The sequence below is a fragment of the Podarcis muralis genome, chromosome 17 (assembly GCF_964188315.1).
Source record: "Podarcis muralis chromosome 17, rPodMur119.hap1.1, whole genome shotgun sequence".
Lineage (NCBI taxonomy): Eukaryota > Metazoa > Chordata > Lepidosauria > Squamata > Lacertidae > Podarcis > Podarcis muralis.
The window spans coordinates 41892499-41914431 of record NC_135671.1 but is presented as its reverse complement, the minus strand read 5'-3'; the positions used below and the strand labels follow the sequence as shown (position 1 = coordinate 41914431).

Sequence of the window (21933 nt, the reverse complement as noted above, 5' to 3'; positions counted from 1 at the left end):
TATTGCTCAAACCCATAAATCACTCCGGAGCTCCTTCACTCCGTGTCTGACTCCAAGTTTGCAGTTACCGAGTCTAAACTCCGCCCCTTCCTCTTCTTCCAACATGGGAAAAAACCCTTCCACTTCCGCTCTTTCCCCCTCCTCTCACTGACCTTCTCACGCCTTCGAGTTTTTGGGCTAGCTATTCCTGGCCTCTCCCCTTCTGTCTCTGAGCTAAGATTGGTATCTGCTGCCTGCTCTCTGTTCTCTGAAGCTATGCCACTCGGCTGCCCCTCCTGCCTCTCACATTCCACCTCACATCCCAGTGTCCTTATGCCTGCTTTGATTCCCAGCCGCTGTTTGGGAAAACTGAAAACACATGATGCTTCCATTTCAACAGAAGGGTGTCCAACATACGTTATGTACAATGGCTCTTTGAAGAAAACAAAACGTAAGTCACTCAGAAAGAAGATAGTAGAGTACTCAGATCATTTGCCCATGCACGTGCACAGAAAATAGCAGCTGAAAGGCAACACATGGTTATATGCATTGATCATCACATTGCACACTTAATTATTATTATTGTATGTTACGGATAAATCTGGGTGCGGGGCTACTCTGCCACCCAGCTCGTCGGACTAAGTAAGTCCGCGGGTCCCTGCGGAAGAAAATGAGCTCAGCCAGACAGGAGCAAACTGCAGAAGATCCAAGTTTATTGCGCAACAGGTTCAAGACGAGATTGAACCGCGAAAAAGGGGTGGCATGAACTTTTGAAACTCCCTCCATGTCCCAGAATACAGTGCAAAATACATCCCAGTTACATCATGAATACATTAAGGAAAGGTTGGGTTACACAGATTACATCATGAATACATTAAGGAGAGGTTGGGTTGCACTGGATTAACATATGGAGGAGGGAGGGGGGAATATGCAGAGCTGGAGATATGCACAGATAAGCACATCCTGAGAAGACAATGGTCCATGTATGCGTAGTCTGTCACCTGGCATTGCCCGGAGGAAAGGTTTGGCAGAGTGATTTTGACAGGATTAGGGTCTTGGTGATGGAGTCCTAGAGAAACTGAGCAAATATATTGTAGTGAAGAAGACATGCCCCCCCTTCCGTAACAGTCCCCCATTCGGAGATAGATTTGCATTAAAGTTCTGTAAGAACTTGCAAATCTTTTCTCCGCACCCTAAAGAACATCTGTTGTATTTTGTTACTACTTGTGGCACCCTAGCTCTGTTATTACTTGTGGCACCCTAGCTCTTGGGAGAAACACTTTCAATAGTGGTGTATGCTTTACATTTAGCAGGAAGGTCCACTACTGACTGGGGGGAAAAAATGCAGTTTGCTTTTTAGCCCCACCGTTTTTGTGTTTTCAGGTGCCAAGCTAGCTCTTCTGTGGTCTCACACCGGCATAGTGGTACAGTAACACATCCTGTTGAATCCCCTCAGGGCTTTCATTTAACCATGTCGCCTGGCACTCACCATAGCTGGCACAGGCTTGGACACATCATGAGGGATATGTCTTCGCCTTGGTCTTTCTATGGGGTTTTTCATTATTGCAGGCTCTGGTCTCGCACTCATGGAAAGTTGTCCACTTGCTCTTAAAGGACCAAAAGCTAGTTGCAGCCTGGATACACGTGCCCAATTCCAGTAGAGTCCAATTTGAATTTATCTTGCCCCGTGGTTCTCAACTTTTCAAAACCAATATGTTAAAACCAAAGCCATTCTTTAAGGGGGCATTTGTCCAAATGAGTCAATTTAACTCTATAAGGGACCATTCTTGCTACATCAAGGCATATACACGTTTCTTGTTATCAATAATAATATAACATATGGTAGTCGTGTCCTCAAATAAATAAATAAAATTTGGGACGTGATCTACACCCAATTTCATCTGGCATCCTAATCAAAACATCTCAAATAATAATAAGGAGCGTTGCTTCAAATCTACCTGATAAAATATGGTTCCGATAATAATACTTGGTTGTGGTTAGATTAATTTCACAGCTATACGGGAAAACCAAGATTAATAAGTAAATAAATACAGAATAATTGTTACTTGAAGACAGTACTGAATCTGCAAGAGATGCAGAGAAGTCATAGAAAAGATTTGAAATAGTTTTCTGGAACAGAAAGAAAGAAATAGTAAAAATCTGGGAACTTCATATATAGAAAAACATTAAATACATAAATAAATAGGTAGGGAAGGTTGGCACTCTGCAGAGTGCCAGGTGGGACAAGGAAATATGATCATCAGTTGACTTAATCTAAATATAGTCTGCTCTATTGGAAAGCATTGTAATATATGGGAATCCTCCATGAAAAACTTGGGGTGTAAGCCATATCCTTCTGCTGTTCATAGTTATGTATGTTACATTATACAGAATTTTTTTCCTTTGTGGAGATAACACATAATCAGACACACTTCAACATTCCTACATAATAACACATAATACACAAAACAAACTAATTAAATATCAGTTGCATATTGAGACAATTGTGATCCTTTACGCATGTATCTTTGAATCCCTGGAGCACCGAGGCTTGAGGTTCAAGTGAAAAAATGTCCTCGCTATTCAACTCCTCCCCGTCAGTCTATATCCTTTGAAAGAGATAGCTGTGGACACTCTGGCGTCTGTTGTGCAGGTCTTGTGATCGCGAAGAACCGAGTTGAGGGAGGGGTTGTTGCCGCTTTTCATCATTGCACATCTGTATAAGTGATATCCTGTAAGGGGGCAGGGTTTTGGGGACTTAAAACACGGTTAGTCTAGAAAGAGAACTGTAAAAATACAAAGGTTAAAAAAAATAAAAATAAAAGGAAAGAAAAAAATTAGATTACCAGCCAGATGAAACCAGACTTGACACAAAGACATCAGACTTAGAAAAGAATTATTATTAAATAATACAAAGATATTATCAAAACCACACGGATTACTACTGGACTGAAAAATGGGAAAACAATGGGGAAAACTTAATTTAAAGTTGTGGAAGTGCCTTGCACTAGCCAAAATGACAGAATTAATAAGAAATGCTCAGGCAAAAGGTAAACAAATACCATTCCACAAACAATGTTTGGTTGTGCTTCGATTAACTTCATAGACATCATGGAAAAACGGATTAAATAAATGGAAAACAGATTATTTGTAATTTTAAAAGTGTCAAAGCCACAAAGAGATAGAAGTCACTAATATAACAAGGATTCAGGCTTGTTTCACGGAATAGAAAGAAAGTCGCTGTGGGAGGAAAAAAGGGACAAACACTTTGTTATCGGGGTTCACATATCCTGTTAAAAGGGAAAATTATTTCATGTGAGAAGCCTGTCAGGAAATGCTGTTCCTAAAATGCACACAAACAAAGTCTGTGATTTAAATCTCATTGAGGGGGGAATGCTTTGATATTTACCTGTGAAAAGAATTTGGCATGTTAAGATTTGAAACTTGGCAACCTCTTGACTTTTGATGGTCCAGTACTTAACTTTTTTTTTTTCGTAGCCCCTGGAGCAAGACACATTAATGGTTCCAAGTTTTTACATAAGGAAATTTGGATAAGTTTTCTCCCTGCAGTACACACCCTCCAAACCTCCTCTCTCTCCCCCCCCTTTTTTTTTTTATCTAGCCTCCGTGCATGTGCAGAGTTCATGTCTCAACAAACCTTTTATACTATTGAAATGTTGCATCTTTTGGCTAAATTACCATTTGAATAAAGGTAATGAAGGGTAAGGAGTAGATTTAAAAAATAGGGTTAGATTTTAAAACAAAAAGAGAAACTCAGCAATTCAAGTATTCACCAAAGCTAGCAATTTCAGCCCAAGCAAAGGGACTGCTTCCTTTATGTACAGGGAAGGGCTAATATCCCTCTGGCTATTCGTGGAACAATGCCACGCCCTTATATATGGGGGAAATGGCCAGAGTTTAAGTCTGATTTTTAAATAGTAGACAAAATGATAAACACTGTAATCATTCAAATGCTTGATATTACCAGTTGTGCTTCAAAACATCACAGCTTTACCTCTCACCCTTTAAAACTAAAGAGCAAAGCTAGGCCGAATTTCAACTCCATCACCACACCAGAATTTAAGAATTACCCTCCAGTGCCTGTGGACACATGTCCTTCCACACAGCCACAAATTGGGAGAGCTGAAAGGGACCCTGGGGTCATCTAGTCCAACCCTCCGAAATATAGGGTTCACAGGAAGGTTTCACAGCAAGATTTGTACTACCAAAGAGACACACACATACTTATGTACACAGGCACTACTGGGGAAGAGACCACAAGCCATGCACCGATCACAAGCCATGCGCCTATCATGTACTAAGGAAGAGGAAAATAAAGTACCCAGCTTTACACAGAACCCCTTTTAGCAGATCTTGAGATAGTTTGAGTGAGTTTGCTTCCTTAGACTAAAGAATGCAAGTTCTTAGAGAAATTATCTTTAAAGGAAGATTGAAGTGAACATTTTTCCTAAGATAGGGAGAGGATCTCTTATAAAGCAAAGTTAATTCAATTGATATAACCACTCACAAATAATTAAAACAGCCATAGATTTGATTTAAAGGGAACACAAAAGTGAATAGGAAAGTGAGATGCAGGGTACCTTGGGAAAGATTGCTCCCCCCTCTTTGCAGTTTCCTTTAAAGGAAGCTTACTCAGGAGTAAATTTACCTGGCACAGAAGTAAGGAGGGAGAAAAAACTGAAAGAGACAGAATGAAACAAGGGGGGCATTTTCTAAGGAAAGAGGCCAGGAAGTCTTATAGAGACTGATATCAGGACTGGACTCAGATAGACAATTTTGCTGGCCATTGAAGCCTCTACATTTAATATCAATTTTTCTCAGAAAGAACACCATACCTTCATAGGCATATGCTTAATGAAATACATACACTGCATTTTAGCTTGAGAGAGCAGTTGGCTCAACTAGGCTTTTGCAGCAGAAACATTAGTGTTTTTTTTACAGCACATTTCAAAATACTGGAACAAAAGACTGGAACACGGATGTACACTCACAAACTCAAAAGTTACAACAAAACATCATTTACCACTAGACTTAAAATCACCCTCCTCACTTAAAACTACTCGGAGAAAGACTCTTCGGAGCCTCTCTCAAATAACAAACATTTGCACCCTCCATTCTCATTTTGTCTTATTTAGGACTGATAAGGTCCAGCATGGCTTCCTTAGATTTAAATTTTGAAGCAAGCTTGCAGTTTAAACTATGCGCACTTAAGAAAGGCAGTCTGTCAGAGACAGAAGGAACAGACAACACACGTAACATGTAAACATACATATTTTCATATATGTATTAACAGACAACACACATAACAGACAACATGTAAACATATATATTCTCATTCTTTAGTTGGTTATTGCAAGGAGTTGGGCCGCTCCCTTTTGCTTCATTAAGTGAAATTAGTAGGAAGGTCCCACATGGTTTTAAGAGCCTCCTTGCCTCTTCAGACACAACCAGTTAACCAAACTGGCAGGGCTCACACTGCTTGGTTGTCGGGGTACCCCTTTATATATGCATGCTTTGCTGTTGTTGCTTTTTTGTTTGTTTGTTTGTTTGTTTTATCCTAAGGGGAACGAGAAGGGTTGATTGGGATTTGGGTAACTTGTAGTGCAGGGATATATAGTAAAGAAAGAGAAGGGGCCTCTAGTTGCTTGGCAACTTCCTTAGTGGGTTTTTTAGAGAGCTCTAGCTATCCGGTTCCTTGTGTTCCTTTTCCTATTTCCTTAGTCAATAACCTGGGGTCCTTTCCACTCTGCCGATCCCGCCCAATTCCTCATGGGCTATCCCTCCTGGCAACCTCCTTATCTATCGTCACAATCTCAGGAAAAGGGGCCCTACTGGACGCCCGTGCCGTGCGGTGCCAGATCGGGTGATCCCTGGATAGAACTTCGAACTGAAAATCCCCCTTGCTTTTGGAAGCGGGCTCACGCACGATACACGTGTTACGTGGCTCCGACCAGTGCGGCTGGGATTGGGATAGAAAGCAAGACCACTTCCTGCCCCCTAGGAAGGACGCTCGGGAAGATCGGAAAAAGAGCTCCAACCCCTTGCTTTCAACTGGGATGCCCGTTGCGGAGAGTCGGCTATCTTTCAAGTCGGGTCTCTCTGTCTTACTTTCGGGCTCCCAATTGGTGCGGCTGGCTGGAGGGTGTTAGAGAAAGAGATAGAGCTCAGAACCCCCCTTTCGGGTTGAGCAGCGGTCCATGGTCTCTCTCACCACTTGGACCAAGAGACAGGCGAGAAGGAGCGATAGAGAGGAGGGCAGAGAATTCAGTTGCCAGGAGATTTCCACCCCCTTCCCACCAGTGCACTGGATTTTCCTTTTCCTTATACTCACGTGTCTTCTATGATGATCCCGGGATCGATGAATAAGCCGGCTGGATCCCTCTTTGCTCCCTGGCTGAACTCCTGGGGCTTTCGATTACCGCCCGGAAGATGGCCGGGGGTCCAAAGGATCTTCCCAGGCAAAATGGCCTGGTGCCGGCTGAAGATTTCGGGGCCCCCGGTCAGCAACGCGGGAGAACCGCCAGCCCCACGTTGGGCGCCAACTGTTACGGATAAATCTGGGTGCGGGGCTACTCTGCCACCCAGCTCGTCGGACTAAGTAAGTCCGCGGGTCCCTGCGGAAGAAAATGAGCTCAGCCAGACAGGAGCAAACTGCAGAAGATCCAAGTTTATTGCGCAACAGGTTCAAGACGAGATTGAACCGCGAAAAAGGGGTGGCATGAACTTTTGAAACTCCCTCCATGTCCCAGAATACAGTGCAAAATACATCCCAGTTACATCATGAATACATTAAGGAAAGGTTGGGTTACACAGATTACATCATGAATACATTAAGGAGAGGTTGGGTTGCACTGGATTAACATATGGAGGAGGGAGGGGGGAATATGCAGAGCTGGAGATATGCACAGATAAGCACATCCTGAGAAGACAATGGTCCATGTATGCGTAGTCTGTCACCTGGCATTGCCCGGAGGAAAGGTTTGGCAGAGTGATTTTGACAGGATTAGGGTCTTGGTGATGGAGTCCTAGAGAAACTGAGCAAATATATTGTAGTGAAGAAGACATGCCCCCCCCCTTCCGTAACATGTATAACTATAAGATTTTGTACCATCCTGGAAGATTGTATAAACTTATGTTCTCTGAGTATATTTCACTTAGTAGAAGGGGTGTGGCTGTGAGGGCACATTGCTGGGACTATCAAGAAGATAGCACTTCTAAATTTGACACTACACTGCTGCCTAAAAGAAGTGTTGCCCAAATCAGAACTGAATTACAACTAATAAGCTGAAATGCACCCACCACACCCATTATTTGAAGGCAATAACAGAAGGTTACCAGACGTCCCCATTTCCCGGGTACAGCCCCCGGATTTACAAATCAGTCCCCATACAAAATCCATTGAAGTTGAAAAGTGTCCCCGGATTCATTGAAAAAAATCTGGTAACCTTCCGATAACATTTAAAATAAATAAATAAATAAATCAGCAACTAATTATATGCAGAATTATATGCAATCCCCCGTAATCATACACATAATATATGTAAAAGAATCAAGCCCCATCTGGTACTATATTTCTCCAACACAAGGAGGCATAACTAATACATAGGTGTTTCTACAATTATATGCATTGCTGCACATATCTGTTTATGTTGCTGGTTACTTTAGGAAACCTGGAGTGTACATGCATATGTTGTCGTTTAGTCATGTCCGACTCTTCGTGACCCCATGGACCAGAGCATGCCAGGCACTCCTGTCTTCCACTGCCTCCCGCAGTTTGGTCAAACTCATGCTGGTAGCTTTGACAACACTATCCAACCATCTCGTCCTCTGACGTCCCCTTCTCCTTGTGCCCTCCATCTTTCCCAACATCAAGGTCTTTTCCAGGGAGTCTTCTCTTCTCATGAGGTGGCCAAAGTATTGGAGTCTCAGCTTCAGGATTTGTCCTTTCATTGAGCACTCAGGGCTGATTTCCTTAAGAATGGATAAGTTTGATCTTCTTGCAGTCCATGGGACTCTCAAGAGTCTCCTCCAGCACCATAATTCAAAAACACCAATTCTTCGGCAATCAGCCTTCTTTATGGTCCAGCTCTCCCTTCCACACATCGCTACTGGGAAAACCATAGCTTTAACTATACGGACCTTTGTTGGCAAGGTAATGTCTCTGCTTTTTAAGATGCTGTCTAGGTTTGTCATTGCTTTTCTCCCAAGGTACATGCATATAATATTCATGTAATAATGATGCGTACAATATGCAAGAACTGTAAAGGACAAGGTCAACATTTTCAGAAAATTCTATCCGTACTGTGAGCAGCTTCCTAGTAGCTTGAAGCATCAGGTAGTACGTAAGTCAGAGACGGGGACCTTATGACCGCCCTTCAGATGTTGCTGGATGTTCCGTGTCAGATGTTCTTAGCTCAGAGACAGAAGGGGAGAGGCCAGGAATAGCTAGCCCAAAAACTCGAAGGCGCGAAAAGGTCAGTGAGAGGAGGGGGAAAGAGTGGAAGTGGAAGGGTTTTTTCCCATGTTGGAAGAAGAGTAAGGGGCGGAGTTTAGACTCGGCAACTGTAAACTTGGAGTCAGACACGGAACATCTGACATGGAACATCCAGCAACTCCCATAAACTGTTACCATTATCCACACTGGCTTGAGCTTAATGGGAGTTGGAGTCCAACAACATCCAAGAATCCCTGTGTTCCCCACCCACGAGTTTGGTAATAATGTAAGTTGCAATCTAAGTGCAGTTTTATTTTCTTTTTAGTTTTTTTTTAAACCTCAAAATAGAAATGGATCTGGAATGCAATGAGATGTGTAAAAAAAAGGAGATGGACCAGAAATGGAGTGAAACTTGTTTTTCTTTTCTGAATTTCTGCACCAGAAGTCCCTAGTGCCCAGAGAGGCAGCCATTTCATTTTCTATACATTCCTCCTTGAAAAAGAAACTGTGCTGCTGTATCATGAACTACAATTTCCCAAGGGCGTTGGAGGATTACATTCATGGTACACTGCAGCTGTGAGCTGCTGGCCTGCCAAAAGTACCACCCCAACATGTCATACAAAATGACTGCACCAAACTGGACCTCTTAAGGCAGTTAATTCTGATCAGCTGTTTGCATGGATTGTTCACTTCTTTTCACCAGGTTTCTGTTGTATTCACTCTGTGCTCCTCTAAGACCAGATGCTCCAGCTATCCCATCTTAGTGTGAAGGCTTCTAGTATTAGTGTATAAACACTTCTATACAATGCCTCTCTCCAAAGAACTTGTTCTTTGCTGGAGGCAGCAACCTTGAATAGATTGATTGATCTATTCAATCATTCCCTTTTGTACTGTGAATTTGAAAATTCATCCAATATTTTTTTTCACATGGCAGAAATAAAGGTAAAGGACCCCCTGACAGTTAAGTCCAGTTGCAGACGACTCTGGGGTTGTGGCGCTCATCTCACTATACAGGCCGAGGGATCCGGCTTTTGTCCGCAGACAGTTTATCTGGGTAATGTGGCCAGGATGACTAAGCCACTTCTAGTGAAACCAGAGCAGCAGACGGAAACGCTGTTTACCTTCCCACTGGAGCAGCACCTATTTATCTACTTGCACTCTTTCTTTTTTTCTTTTCTTTCTTTTTTTGGCATGCTTTCGAACTGTTAGGTTGGCAGGAGCTGGGACCGAGCAACGGGAGCTCACCCCGTCGCTCGCAGGGATTTGAACCGCCAACCTTCTGATCGGGAATCCCTGGGCTCAATGGTTTAGACCACAGCGCCACCCACATCCCTTATGGCAGAAATACATTGGCACGAAAAAGGGGGGATTTCAAGCTGTCAAACACAAATTCATGTTTACTGCAAATACATTTAAAAATAAATTAGCTTGAGAGTTATTTCAGCAGATGCACACACGACCATTTTCGTTGTAAAATACACAGTTAAAACATTCCAATAAAAAGGGGGCTTAATCACACATGTGGCATCACACTGAGTGGAGGAACATGCCTGTCAAATGTATAATATGCCCAGAAGAATTTCTACAATCCAAGATAGTAGGTGAAAAATGTCCACAGAGTGCTAAACTGTCCTTCCCTGATGCCTATGTGAAGGAAGTGAGAGAACATGACATGCTTCTACTGGACTGAGAAATCAAGATAGTGAAATAGATGGTTTTGTCTTTAAGGTGCCACAAGACTCATTATTTTTGCTACAACTGAAAAGCAGCATTCAGGGAAGGTAACATCATGTAAATATTTTTTGATGGCTCAGCTATGTGTACGCTATATGTAAAAAAAGAAGATGCATATATTTCTGTGGACAATGAAATGGAAGAAATACTTGCACAATTGCATCAGAATTTAAAATAAAGGATGAGTATGCCAAGGAACCCGGGTGGCGCTGTGGGTAAAACCTCAGCGCCTAGGACTTGCCGATCGTCAGGTCGGTGGTTCGAATCCCCGCGGCGGGGTGCGCTCCCGTTGCTCGGTCCCAGCGCCTGCCAACCTAGCAGTTCGAAAGGACCCCCGGGGGCAAGTAGATAAATAGGGACCGCTTACTAGCGGGAAGGTAAACGGCGTTTCCATGTGCTGCGCTGGCTCGCCAGATGCAGCTTGTCATGCTGGCCACGCGACCCAGAAGTGTCTGCAGACAGCGCTGGCCCCCGGCCTCTTAAGTGAGATGGGTGCACAACCCTAGAGTCGGACACGACTGGCCCGTACGGGCAGGGGTACCTTTACCTTTACCTTTTATGCAAAGGAATGTTGGCATGTTCACATATCCCTGACTGTAGTCCAGCAGCATCAGAAGTGCTCAGAAGTTTCAACTAGAAAAAGGGAAAACAGCCCGGAGGGAGAGGAGGAAGGCAGTAGGGAGGTTGGAACTGTGCAGATATGCAGGCAGGAGCACCAGATGGCATCTGCTGCACACCTGCACAGCCCCAACCTCTCTGCCAACTTGCCCCTTTCCCTTCCCGTAAATGGTAGCAGTGCTACTCACGAGGAGACCAGGTGTGCAGGAACTAAAAAAAGTGGCATCAAGGAAGTTAGGTGGAGCCAGAGAAGGTGCAAACAGTATCCCATTTCTGAAGGAATTTGGGAAGAGGGCTATCTCTATTTTGTTGTGACATTCTCCTTGTTGGTTACTGCTATGTAATTTTTATATATATTGGCTGTGAATTTTTTGATTTTTAAAAATTATGTTCGTCATTTTTAATTGCTGTTGTTGCCAACTGCTTTCAAAGCCTGCTAAGCAGAAAGCAGAATACAAATATTTTCAAAACACTGAAGTAAATATGTAAAATTACTATATTTGAGTGATACCAGGGGTACCATCTTAAATAAAATAATGATTCACATGGTGTGGTGCATGCACACCATTTGAATGGCAATGTCTATTAGCTTGGGGGGTGGCTGGCCCACTCAGAATTTGGGGGGGGGGGGCAAATAACCCTCAGCCCCTAGGAGGTGGCTCCTATGAGTGACATCAAGCAGAGGGTTGAAGATTAAATGCTTCCAGTTAAGAAATAGATTATTTCTTGATACCAAAAGGCATCAAGAAAGGCATCATACTACCATTGCTGAAATGAACACCAGGTTTGCCTTGTGGTGTCCCTCAGAAAATATATCATGTCTGCTTCCCACTCACTGTCACACACAATAGTACATATGCATTGAATGCCCATGTACAGCTATTTTGGAACGAGGCTCAGCTAGGTTTCCCAGACCTGTAGGGCCAGTTGCATGAGTATTTTGAAGGTGGGTGTAGGCACGGGTCTGATGGCAGCTGTAAACCCAGTGCTTCCTTTAACAGTTTTTAGAAGTGGAATTGGCTCCAGGTAATGTGGGAAAGGCTAGGCTGTTGCTACAGCCATTAGCTGCCCTATAAGAGCGAGCCATATAGCTCAGCATCAGGGCATCTGCCTTGCATGCCAAAGGGCCCAGATTCAATCCCCAGCATCTCCAGGAAGGACTGGGAGAGACCCCTGTCTGCAACCCTGGAGAGCCACTGCCAGTCACTGTAAGCAGTACTGAGCTGGATGGGCCCATGCACCTGACTCCATATAAGGCAGATTTTGATGTTCCAATGAGATGGCACAAGAAGAAGAACACTTGCAGATGGAATGGACAGCCTACAGCCAGGGACTATAAAACCTGGGCTCTGGAGGACACACTGTTCTGCAAAGATCAGCAGCAATGAAGGCCTTTCTCCTTTCCGTATTCTACCTGCTCATTGTAGGCCATGAGACCAAAGTGTTTGATGCCTGTGAACTGTTTTATCTACTGAGAAGTTATGGAATGGACTCCTCTACATGGACTGGTTTACATCAATGTGAGTTCATGGGGTATACAACTTCCACCCTACTGGTATGATTAACTTAGATGCATTTTGCAGTATGTGATTTCAGTTTCCTCCCGTTTCGCTTTTCTGAAGAAAGTGTGTGTCATGCATTGTCATGCATATATGTTTTTGTTTAAAAGTAATTATCCTTATTAACACTTACGATCCTTTTTCAAATAGTGTGGTGAAATTGGAAATTGGAAACTAATAACCTATAGAACTTGCAAGAACCATGAGAAAGAAATTTGTAATATCGTAGCAAAGTCTTAAAAGCCGTTAGAAGTGTTGTGGTGTGTACTCCCTATTATTTTACAAGGATACAACAGGAAATGCAGAATTTTGAATTGCTAGCTCTCAAAACTCTGAATTGTCAACTAGCAAGATTCAAAGGAGGCATCACGACATTTGAAAAGTTTTAGAAGTTGTTAGAAATGTTTATAGTTACCCTGTGAGCCCTTTGAAAGGCAGAATATAAACCAAATAGAATAAAATGATATATACTACTTGCTATTTTATAATGTTACAACAAGAAAGATTGAATGAGTCACATATGTTAAGGCAGAATTGTTAATATCAATTATTTTAAAGCTTTTAAACTGAATCTGGAGCTGAAATTGGAGTTATTTTTAAAATCCCATTCTATATCAATGTTTTGGAGCTGGTTTTATTATTTAAAATATATTCCACATTTCTGATTTTTATACCATGCTTCTATAACCAGTTGTCTGTTTGGCTACATTTGCAAGTAACTTGACTACCAACTACTTTACAAGTGAAGGCGACCATCCATACTATGGATTATTCCGACTGAATGGTGCCAAATGGTGCAGTAATGGGAAGCAAGCCTCGAAGAACAAATGCAGCATTGCCTGCGATAGTAAGTGACTCCTTATAAACCTTTGCCATGTGTGACTCAAGATCACCAGGTTATTCCTTATTATTAAGAAGTGTTAAAGGCTTAAGCTAGTTGGAATGTAACCAGAATGGACCCTATGGGAGGAATTTAACATAGTGCAATTGTTCCATCAGTGCATGCATTTCAGCTTGCCAGGAGGAATGATTCCCCTTCTCCTAACCTCATGCATTGTCCTGGGGTTTCTCCTGATCTCTTCAAGCCAATTCGGGAGCACACAGGGGGGAGCCAGTTGAGCTGGTGGGACTCATTAGCTTTTGTTGTTGTTTAGTCGTTTAGTCGTGTCCGACTTCGTGACCCCATAGACCAGAGCACGCCAGGCACTCCTGTCTTCCACTGCCTCCCGCAATTTGGTCAGACTCATGTTTCTAGCTTCGAGAACACTGTCCAACCATCTCGTCCTCTGTCGTCCCCTTCTCTTTGTGCCCTCCATCTTTCCCAACATCAGGGTCTTTTCCAGGGAGTCTTCTCTTCCCATGAGGTGGCCAAAGTATTGGAGCCTCAGCTTCACGATCTGTCCTTCCAGTGAGCACTCAGGGTTGATTTCCTTCAGAATGGAGAGATTTGATCTTCTTGCAGTCCATGGGACTCTCAAGAGTCTCCTCCAGCAGCATAATTCAAAAGCATCAATTCTTTGGTGATCAGCCTTCTTTATGGTCCAGCTCTCACTTCCATACATCACTACTGGGAAAACCATGGCTTTAACTATACGGACCTTTGTTGGCAAGGTGATGTCTCTGCTTTTTAAGATGCTGTCTAGGTTTGCCATCGCCTTTCTCCCAAGGAGCAGGCATCTTTTAATTCTGTGACTGCTGTCACCCTCTGCAGTGATCACGGAGCCCAAGAAAGTAAAATCTCTCACTGCTTCCATTTCTTCCCCTTCTATTTGCCAGGAGGTGATGGGCCCAGTGGCCATGATCTTCGTTTTTTTGATGTTGAGATTCAGACCATATTTTGCGCTCTCCTCTTTCACCCTCATTAAAAGGTTCTTTAATTCCTCCTCACTTTCTGCCATCAAGGTTGTGTCATCTGCATATCTGAGGTTGTTGATATTTCTTCCAGTGAAATAATTCCTGCTTTAATTCCTCCTCACTTTCTGCCATCAAGGTTGTGTCATCTGCATATCTGAGGTTGTTGATCTTAATTCCGGCTTGGGATTCATCCAGCCTAGCTTTTCGCATGATGAATTCTGCATATAAGTTAAATAAGCAGGGAGACAATATACAGCCTTGCCATACTCCTTTCCCAATTTTGAACCAATCAGTTGTTCCATACCCAGTTCTAACTGTAGCTTCTTGTCCCACATAGAGATTTCTCAGGAGACAGATTAGCTTTACTAACTAGCTTTACTAATACTATTTTAATAATATTTATACCCCACCCACTCTGGTGGCTTCCAATGCATATAAAAACACAATCAAACATCAAACATAAAAAACTTCCCAATACAGGGCTGCCTTCAGATGTCTTCTAAAAGTTGTATAATTAGAATCATAGAATCATAGAGTTGGAAGAGACCACAAGGGCCATCGAGTCCAACCCCCTGCCAAGCAGGATCAATCAATCATTTATCTCTTTGACATCTGGCAGGTGCCACTACCGAGAAGGCCCTCTGTCTGGTTCCCTGTAACATCACTTCCCATAGTTAGGGAACCGCCAAAAGACTTCCGTGTCTGGGCTGAACGAGGGGGTTGGGTACCTTCGGGTATACAGGGCAACACTGTTGAGGGCTTTAAAGTTCACTACCAGCACTTTGAATTGTGCTCTGAAACATGAGCCTGTGAAGACCCTTTAGCTGCCAAATTTTGGATTGGTTTTCGTTTCCAAGTCGCCTTCAGATGTAGCCTTACAGAAGTCCAAGTGGGAGCATGGACCACTCTGGCAAGACAGTCTGCGGGCGGGTAGGGTCTTAGCCCCCATCCACCCCCTATCCTCTCAAAATAGTACTTGCCAGGATTCAGCCTCAATCTGTTAACCACCATCCATCCTCCAACCACCTCCAGACACTCACAGCCAGTTGAAATTAATTAATATGACTAAGTTAGGTCCATTAATTCCAGTTCCCCATGATCCTTCCTTCCCCTCTCTTTGTGTGGAAGGCTTTCAGACTCCTTTATCATCTGGGTGGCTCTTCCTTTTTCTTTCATATGTTATTTTATTAGTTTCCCTATATTAATCAAATTATACAAATACCAATTGATTCCAAATTAATTCCAATTAATTCCAAATTATGTAATGCGATTTAATCAATCAATCAATCAAACAAACAATCAATCAATTTTATTACAGTCCAGAGACCCAACAAATCGTTACAAAGCAATGCACAATTCAGACAGGCGATCTGGTTGCGACATCTGTCACCCCATTGATCGCCAGGGTTGATTCGGCTGATCTGGCTGGCTAGGCAGGTGTCCCCTTCCTCCCTCACCGCTCCATGTGTGTCCCTTCCGAAGTTGCGCGCTCAGTGGAAGAGGACGACCATCCCAAATAGAAGGAGTGTACCGATCTTCGGTCAAGGGTATACGATAGCTGTGCTCCTCTGCGAGAACCTCCAAACAAGCTCAATTTAATTAAAGTGGTTTGCCGTGCTCCATAGTGCATTATATTACTGCGATTCATATTCTTATTATCTTCTAATTACATTCCAATTGATATTATAATCACTTAGATAGCAGCTGCATTCTTAAAGATTTCTGTTCCTGTTATTATGCTATTTAACTTTTCAAAGAATTTCAAGTGAGGAGCTCTGACTTTTTTCTTTTCAGTCAGCATGTGCCAGTCTAATATGTCCAACTGTTCGTACCCTTGGCTTTGTTTGCTGCCCCGTCCTTGAGGTTCATCTGCTGCTCTTGGGTGGAGCTATAATCCCAGAGTTTCTGGAGGTTTCTCAGTTTAGCTCCATCCCACAATGCTTGGCTTCTCCAGACAAACAACAGTCTACAGCAGTCTACTCCTTCCCGCTGATCAGTCTTGAAGCTTTGCCATTTCCTCCTCAGCCTGTTTCAAGCATAGCCGCAGGTAGTCTGGCAGCTCTTTCCTTTTGATTCACCACCATCCTTAAAGCCTCTGTTTGTCCACAGCCACCAAATTCCTTTCATCTTTATGACTGCATTTTCTGGCCAATGTCCTTCCTCTAAGGCTGTATCTGAACTCCTCTTGGTCTCTTGGTCTCTTTTCTTTTTCCATTGTTTTTGAGGGGTGGGTGGGGATCAGCTCTGATTTCACAAGATGATCCATTCAAACAATAGAACTCCCCCCACTTCCATCACTTTAAACCACACACAGCTTCAGCTGTTCTTTTAATCTCAATATTACTCCATACAATAATCCATCCTCACTTGTCTATCTTTAAAACTTGCATTTGATGGCGTCTCCTCTGGTGTATGCCTTACTTTATACCAATTAAAATCCAATTAATAGGAGAACCTCTGCTTCCGAATAGCAGCATGGGGGTTTGCGTCAGGCGAAAAGCTTTTGCACCCAGTGCCTCAGTCTGCCCCCATATTGCATGCAGGAGCAGGAGCCAGGCATCAAGGTGATCTGTGAGTGAAGTCTGTTCCTCCCATGCCCTGGGATTTCCATGCCCTGGGAATTTTTTCAAAGAGAGCCAGATTTGATGATGTGAAGGGCCCCAACCTTTGAAGTTGTTGAGCTTTTTTTAGGGTTGGAGTTTTTGAGGTTTTTTACAATTTTACCCCAGGAAATAAACTGCCACAGGGGCCAGATTAAACCAACCAGCGGGCTGGATTAGGCCTCCGAAACGGACTTTGGACATGCCTGATTTCATTCCCTTCTTCATCTGCATCTCTCTGCAGTGTTGAGAGAGCCTCCTCCATTTGGGCAGACAGGAACAAGAAACCTCTGGGTGGCTCTTCCTGGCATGAAGAACTTTCCCTAAAGGGGACTTGATTAAGAGTTTCCCACAGGCCTCTGGTTGGCCACTGTGAAGATTGGCCTGATCCAGCAGGCTTGTCTTATGTTCTTATAGACTGGCCATATCCATGCACGCACCAGGAAATGAATTAGAGGGAGAACATGCTGTCTCACTCCCAGTTTAAACGGGAGAATTGTTAATCAGATTCACTTGGCATTTGTGACTGTTGTGCCCACATACTAGGCTTGCTTGGGCCAAAGGCTTAGACTCCGAGACAACCTGGAAGCTTTTACGCTATGCACACTAAATAACCACAAGGTAGTGTTGCACCTGATACTGAATTGAAGATGCCTAGTGGAGGTTTTAGGCTCAGGTTCTTCTATCTTCATCACAGATTTGGAACATGTTTCAACAAATCATAATACCCCTGAGCATAACACTGAAACATAATACTATGAAGAGATATTTGGAAAGAACAAATAAGCTTATTCATATCTTTTATAGATGCTCAAAGTAGTTTCTTACTTCAAATATTTATCATCCTTTGCAAAATTGCAGTTGCTTTTGCAGCAGCTATTAGAGGAACAATCCTATAAGATACACCAGGATGAGCACAGTTAGGAGCCAATGGATCTCTGGCAGAGCTGGGAAATTCCCAGTGCAGCTGGGCTCCCTGTCCTTGGCCCAGCTGGAGATACTACAGCATATTTTCCACAGCCACGATGCAGCCAGCTTAGCCAAATTTGGCAGATCTTAAGACAGAGTAAGCCCTGAAAAAGGGGCATTCTGGGGATGTGGTGGGGGCAGGACCAGAGGGGACTTTAGCTGAATCCTAAGCCTGTTCAGCTCTACCATGGGACCTGGCAACTTGGTGTTAGTTAAGGTGGCGGGAAGGGTGATGTAGTGTAACTCTAAAGTCTGTTTTGAAGGCTTCTTTCTCCTCTGCCAGGCTTAGGCTGGCTCAGCAAGCGGTAGCCCTGCTCCTGATTGAGATGGTTCAGCATGACTCTTAATCCTAGGGTTTTGGGTTCTAGCCCCACTTTGGGCAAAAGATTTTGCAGGTGGTTGGACTAGATGACCCTCGTGGTCTCTTCCAACCCTACAATTCTATACTTACCTAGAGTTTAGATCTGATACTTTACACCAGCTTGCTTAACATCAGCTTCTTACATGTAGAATTGCTCCCTTAAACATATATATTGCAACACGAAAAAGTTATATTCATATTTGCTATGGAGCATTACAACCTATCACATCCAACAGTTCCTCAAACATGGAAAGCTAACTGGAAAGAGTAAAGGTGGTTGCTTTGAGTTAAGGTAAAAGCTCACATTCCACATATACACTGCCTCCAGAATCAAAGATCCAGGAAGTCTACCTTGACCAAGATTTGTTCTTCCTTGACTTGCTTTTATTAACATCCTCCACAGAGTTCCTAGATGAGGATATTAAAGATGACACCGAGTGTGTGAAGAAAGTTATTGGAGACAAGGAGATAGTCAGTTCAAAACAGTTCTCTGAATGGTGAGTAATTGCATCAGCTTCCCTGCATGTAAGAATGTTTTAATAAGAAAAAACCAAGGAGCTAAAAAGTACCTGAAGTCCTGCTGTCTGAAGTCCCACATCCCAGCTCAGCTGGAGATACATTGCTGTAAGTCATCCACCCTGATTCAGAAACCTCAGCCAAGGTTTCACCCCCTGAGCTGAAACAGGCTGAGTACCAAAACAGGGTGAGTACCAAAAAAGAGTGAGGTAGGTTGTCATGCCCACATTATATAACTCGTCTTCCAAGGAGGATGTGGCCAAAGATGCTCTCAAGCTCTCAGAAACTGGCAGCACTCAGGAACAGCCCAAAGCAACAGTTGAGGAGGTGTCAGGACTCTTGGAAGAGATTGGCGATGGTTCCTAGTTGCAGAGAGGTTGCTCTGTCAGGGCCAGTCCAATATATATTGGCACCTGAGGTGAACCACAAATTGACCCTCCCCTCCCTGGCTCTGAAGAAGGGGTAAGTGAAGATCTACATCAAGAAAAGGGGAAAATAAAGATTTACCTTGGGATCTGCTTCCCTCGTGGACCCTGCTGCCTGAGGTGATCTCCTCACTTTGCCTCATGCCTCTCTGAAGTGGAAACAAAACAACCCCTGAGTCCCTGGGAGCAATGGTAGTTCAAGAGGCAGGCTGAGACTATCTTACTCAAGAGAAGTGCTCAGATGCAGTGGTGGACTCCTCATGAGTAGGGCCTCCTCACAATGAGGGTTTTCTGCATCAACCTGGGCTTTAGCTGAGCTCTGCAATGAGGTTCCGGCCTGGGGGTCCCTTCCAATTCTACAGTGCTACGATTCTATGTCTCAGTATGAGGCTGCAAGAGCAGCTGAAGCAAATCTTCTGACTGTCTCTGTGTGCCCAGACTGTGGACTGCATCCTGTGTTCTTGCCCAACCCGCTAGCTATGTGCCTAATCCCACAAGCTGTGGATTGCAGCTTGTGGGTCTTGCTGTGGATCCTGGTGAGCCTGATACTTACCACTATTTCAAATTTCATTCAGCACAGGCGTGTGACCTAGCAACCCAGCAGGACTTAGCCTTTGGCCATCTCAGCTGGCAGAAGCCCCACTCCTGAATGGAAATGTAGCAATTAGTGTTACCTGGCAATCAAGGACACCAACTATAAGGGGCTTTGGGTGCCCAAGCACTCACAAAAAGTTTGTTGTGGGTGCTTGGCACCCACACTACAGGGCTCCAACCACAACTTCCGGTGCCTCGCAAATCACCAGAAGTCATGTCTTGCAAGACCTGGAAGATGTTTTCAGAGGTCTTTCGAACTCTTGGAACCTGACTTCCGGTGGCACTGGAGGTCAGGTTCCGAGGTGATGTAACACACGTGTTACATCACATCTATAACCTGAGGCCCAAGACAGCTACCCTGCTGTTAATGGCTTGTTGACTGTTATAAACATTTGATTGACTGACGTGACATGAAGATTGCAGGTAAATAATAATACTTATACTAATACTAATAATAATAATAATACACTGCCCATCTGGCTGGGTTTCCCCAGCCACTCTGCATAGCTTCCAGAAAAATACAAAAAAGGTAAAAAAATTAAAACTTCCTGATACAGAGCTGCCTTCAGATGTCTTCTAAAAGTTGTGTAGTTCTTTACCTCCTTGACATCTGATGGGAGGGCGTTCCACGGGGTGGGTGCAACTACCCTCTGCCTGGTTCCCTGTAACTTTGCTTCTCACAATGAGGGAACCGCCAAAAGACCCTCGGAGGAGGACCTAGGCTAAGTGATGGGGGTGGAGATGCTCCTTCAGGTATACAGGGCCAAGGCCATTTAGAGCTTTAAAGGTCCGCACCAACACTTCAAATTGCGCTTGGAAACGTAATGGGAGTCAGTGAAGATCCTTTAGGACTGGTGCTATATGGTCGCAGTGGTCACTCCCGGTCACCAGTTGCCCCATTCTGGATTAGTTGTAGTTTCCAAGTCTCCTTCCAAGGTAACCCCACATAGAGCCCATTGGAGTAGTCCAAGCAGGAGATAACCAGAACATGCACCACTCTGTCAAGACAGGGCGTAGGCAGGGAGGGTCTCAGCCGGGGTACCGGATGGAGTTGGTAGACAGCTGCCCTGGACACAGAATTGACCTGTGCCTCCATGGACAGCTGAGAGTCCAAAATGACTGGTCGCACCTGGTCCTTCAGGGGCACAGTTACTCCATTCAGGACTAGGGAGTCCTCCACACCTGCCCGTCCCCTCTCCCTCCAGTCACTCACACAGGACCTTCACTGCCTTCACTGGTTCCGATTTAAAGGAGAGGTAGAGCTGGGTTTCATCTGTGTACCGACGAACACCCAGCCCAACCCCCCTGATGATCTCTCCCAGTTTCTCTGAGATAGGGATGAACATAACTTTCTTGAACCAAATAAAAAAATTTAAAAATTGTCCAGTGGCACCTTAAAGACCAACTATGTTTGTTCTGGGTATCTTTCGTGTGCATGCACACTTCTTCAGATATTATTATTATTATTATTATTATTATTATTATTATTATTATTATTATTATTATTAATTTTGACTGTGTCAGTCCAACACAGCTACCCACCTATTTCTTGAACCAGTTATCTAGGGTGGACCATGACGTGTCTTTCCAGCCCTGAGTGATTACTGGCTGACAAGGAGAAATACAATAAACTGTTTACATATAAGCACTGTGTTACTTTTATCAAAAGTTTAGGATTCAGAGAAGCAAACTTGATATGATTGTACAAATGGTTTTATCAAGAGTCTGTGTTTTTTTGAGAATGTACATGTGCACAAAAAGAATCTTAATGTGTTGCTCACCAGCTCTTTCTCTCTACCACCCCTTGCGCTTTTAGGCCACTCTATGAGAAGCACTGTGGTGTGGAAGCAATCACCATAATTGCTTTACGGTGTGCAATGTTTTTCCCAATGAGTGAATGGTTCCAACAACTGCTGAAGAAAAAGAAAGAGAACCCATTACACATAAAGGTTCATAAATGATGGTCAATACTTCTTGTTTTCATATGTTTTTTTAAATCAGTTACAGTTGATGATTACAGTAGACCAATTGTAAAATGTTAGGTCTTTAACAGACACTGAAACATTCATAGAATTAAGGATCATCTGCAGTGCAGGTATATGCAGATGTCCCATATAGAGATCAAACCTGTAACTTTGGCATTATCAGCACCATACTCTAACCAGCTGAGGTATCCAGACTGATAACACTTGATTCTCGGTCACTTCTTGTATTTTTATGTTACAATTCTTTATTCATAAACTTGTCATAGAACAATAATTTTGTTTCC

At 43.5% G+C, this 21933-nt stretch overlaps 1 protein-coding gene across 3 annotated transcripts; it reads left to right on the top strand.

Moving 5' to 3' along the window:
- The first annotated feature begins 122 nt into the window (after positions 1-122).
- Positions 123-21923, top strand: LOC144325962 (lysozyme C, milk isozyme-like). 3 transcript variants are annotated; one of them, XM_077921255.1, is made up of 6 exons: positions 125-430; positions 7666-8720; positions 12214-12306; positions 13037-13192; positions 18533-18626; positions 21481-21923. In XM_077921255.1, the coding sequence occupies exons 3-6, from the start codon at positions 12273-12275 to the stop codon at positions 21623-21625; spliced, it is 429 nt and encodes a 142-aa protein (XP_077777381.1). In that variant the 5' UTR covers positions 125-430; positions 7666-8720; positions 12214-12272; the 3' UTR covers positions 21626-21923. The 3 variants fall into 3 exon arrangements, with proteins under 3 accessions (XP_077777379.1, XP_077777381.1, XP_077777380.1); XM_077921253.1 differs by lacking the exon at positions 7666-8720 and having other exon boundaries at positions 123-430; XM_077921254.1 differs by lacking the exon at positions 125-430 and having other exon boundaries at positions 7092-8720.
- Positions 21924-21933: the final 10 nt, after the last annotated feature.

Bases quoted from the DNA above. Each gene is read 5' to 3' on its own strand.
- LOC144325962 (XM_077921253.1), top strand. From the start codon at position 256: ATGCCACTCGGCTGCCCCTCCTGCCTCTCACATTCCACCTCACATCCC. The intron at 13,193-18,532 runs GTAAGTGACTCC...CATCCTCCACAG, and splicing joins ATGCAGCATTGCCTGCGATA to AGTTCCTAGATGAGGATATT. The intron at 18,627-21,480 runs GTGAGTAATTGC...TTGCGCTTTTAG, and splicing joins TCAAAACAGTTCTCTGAATG to GCCACTCTATGAGAAGCACT.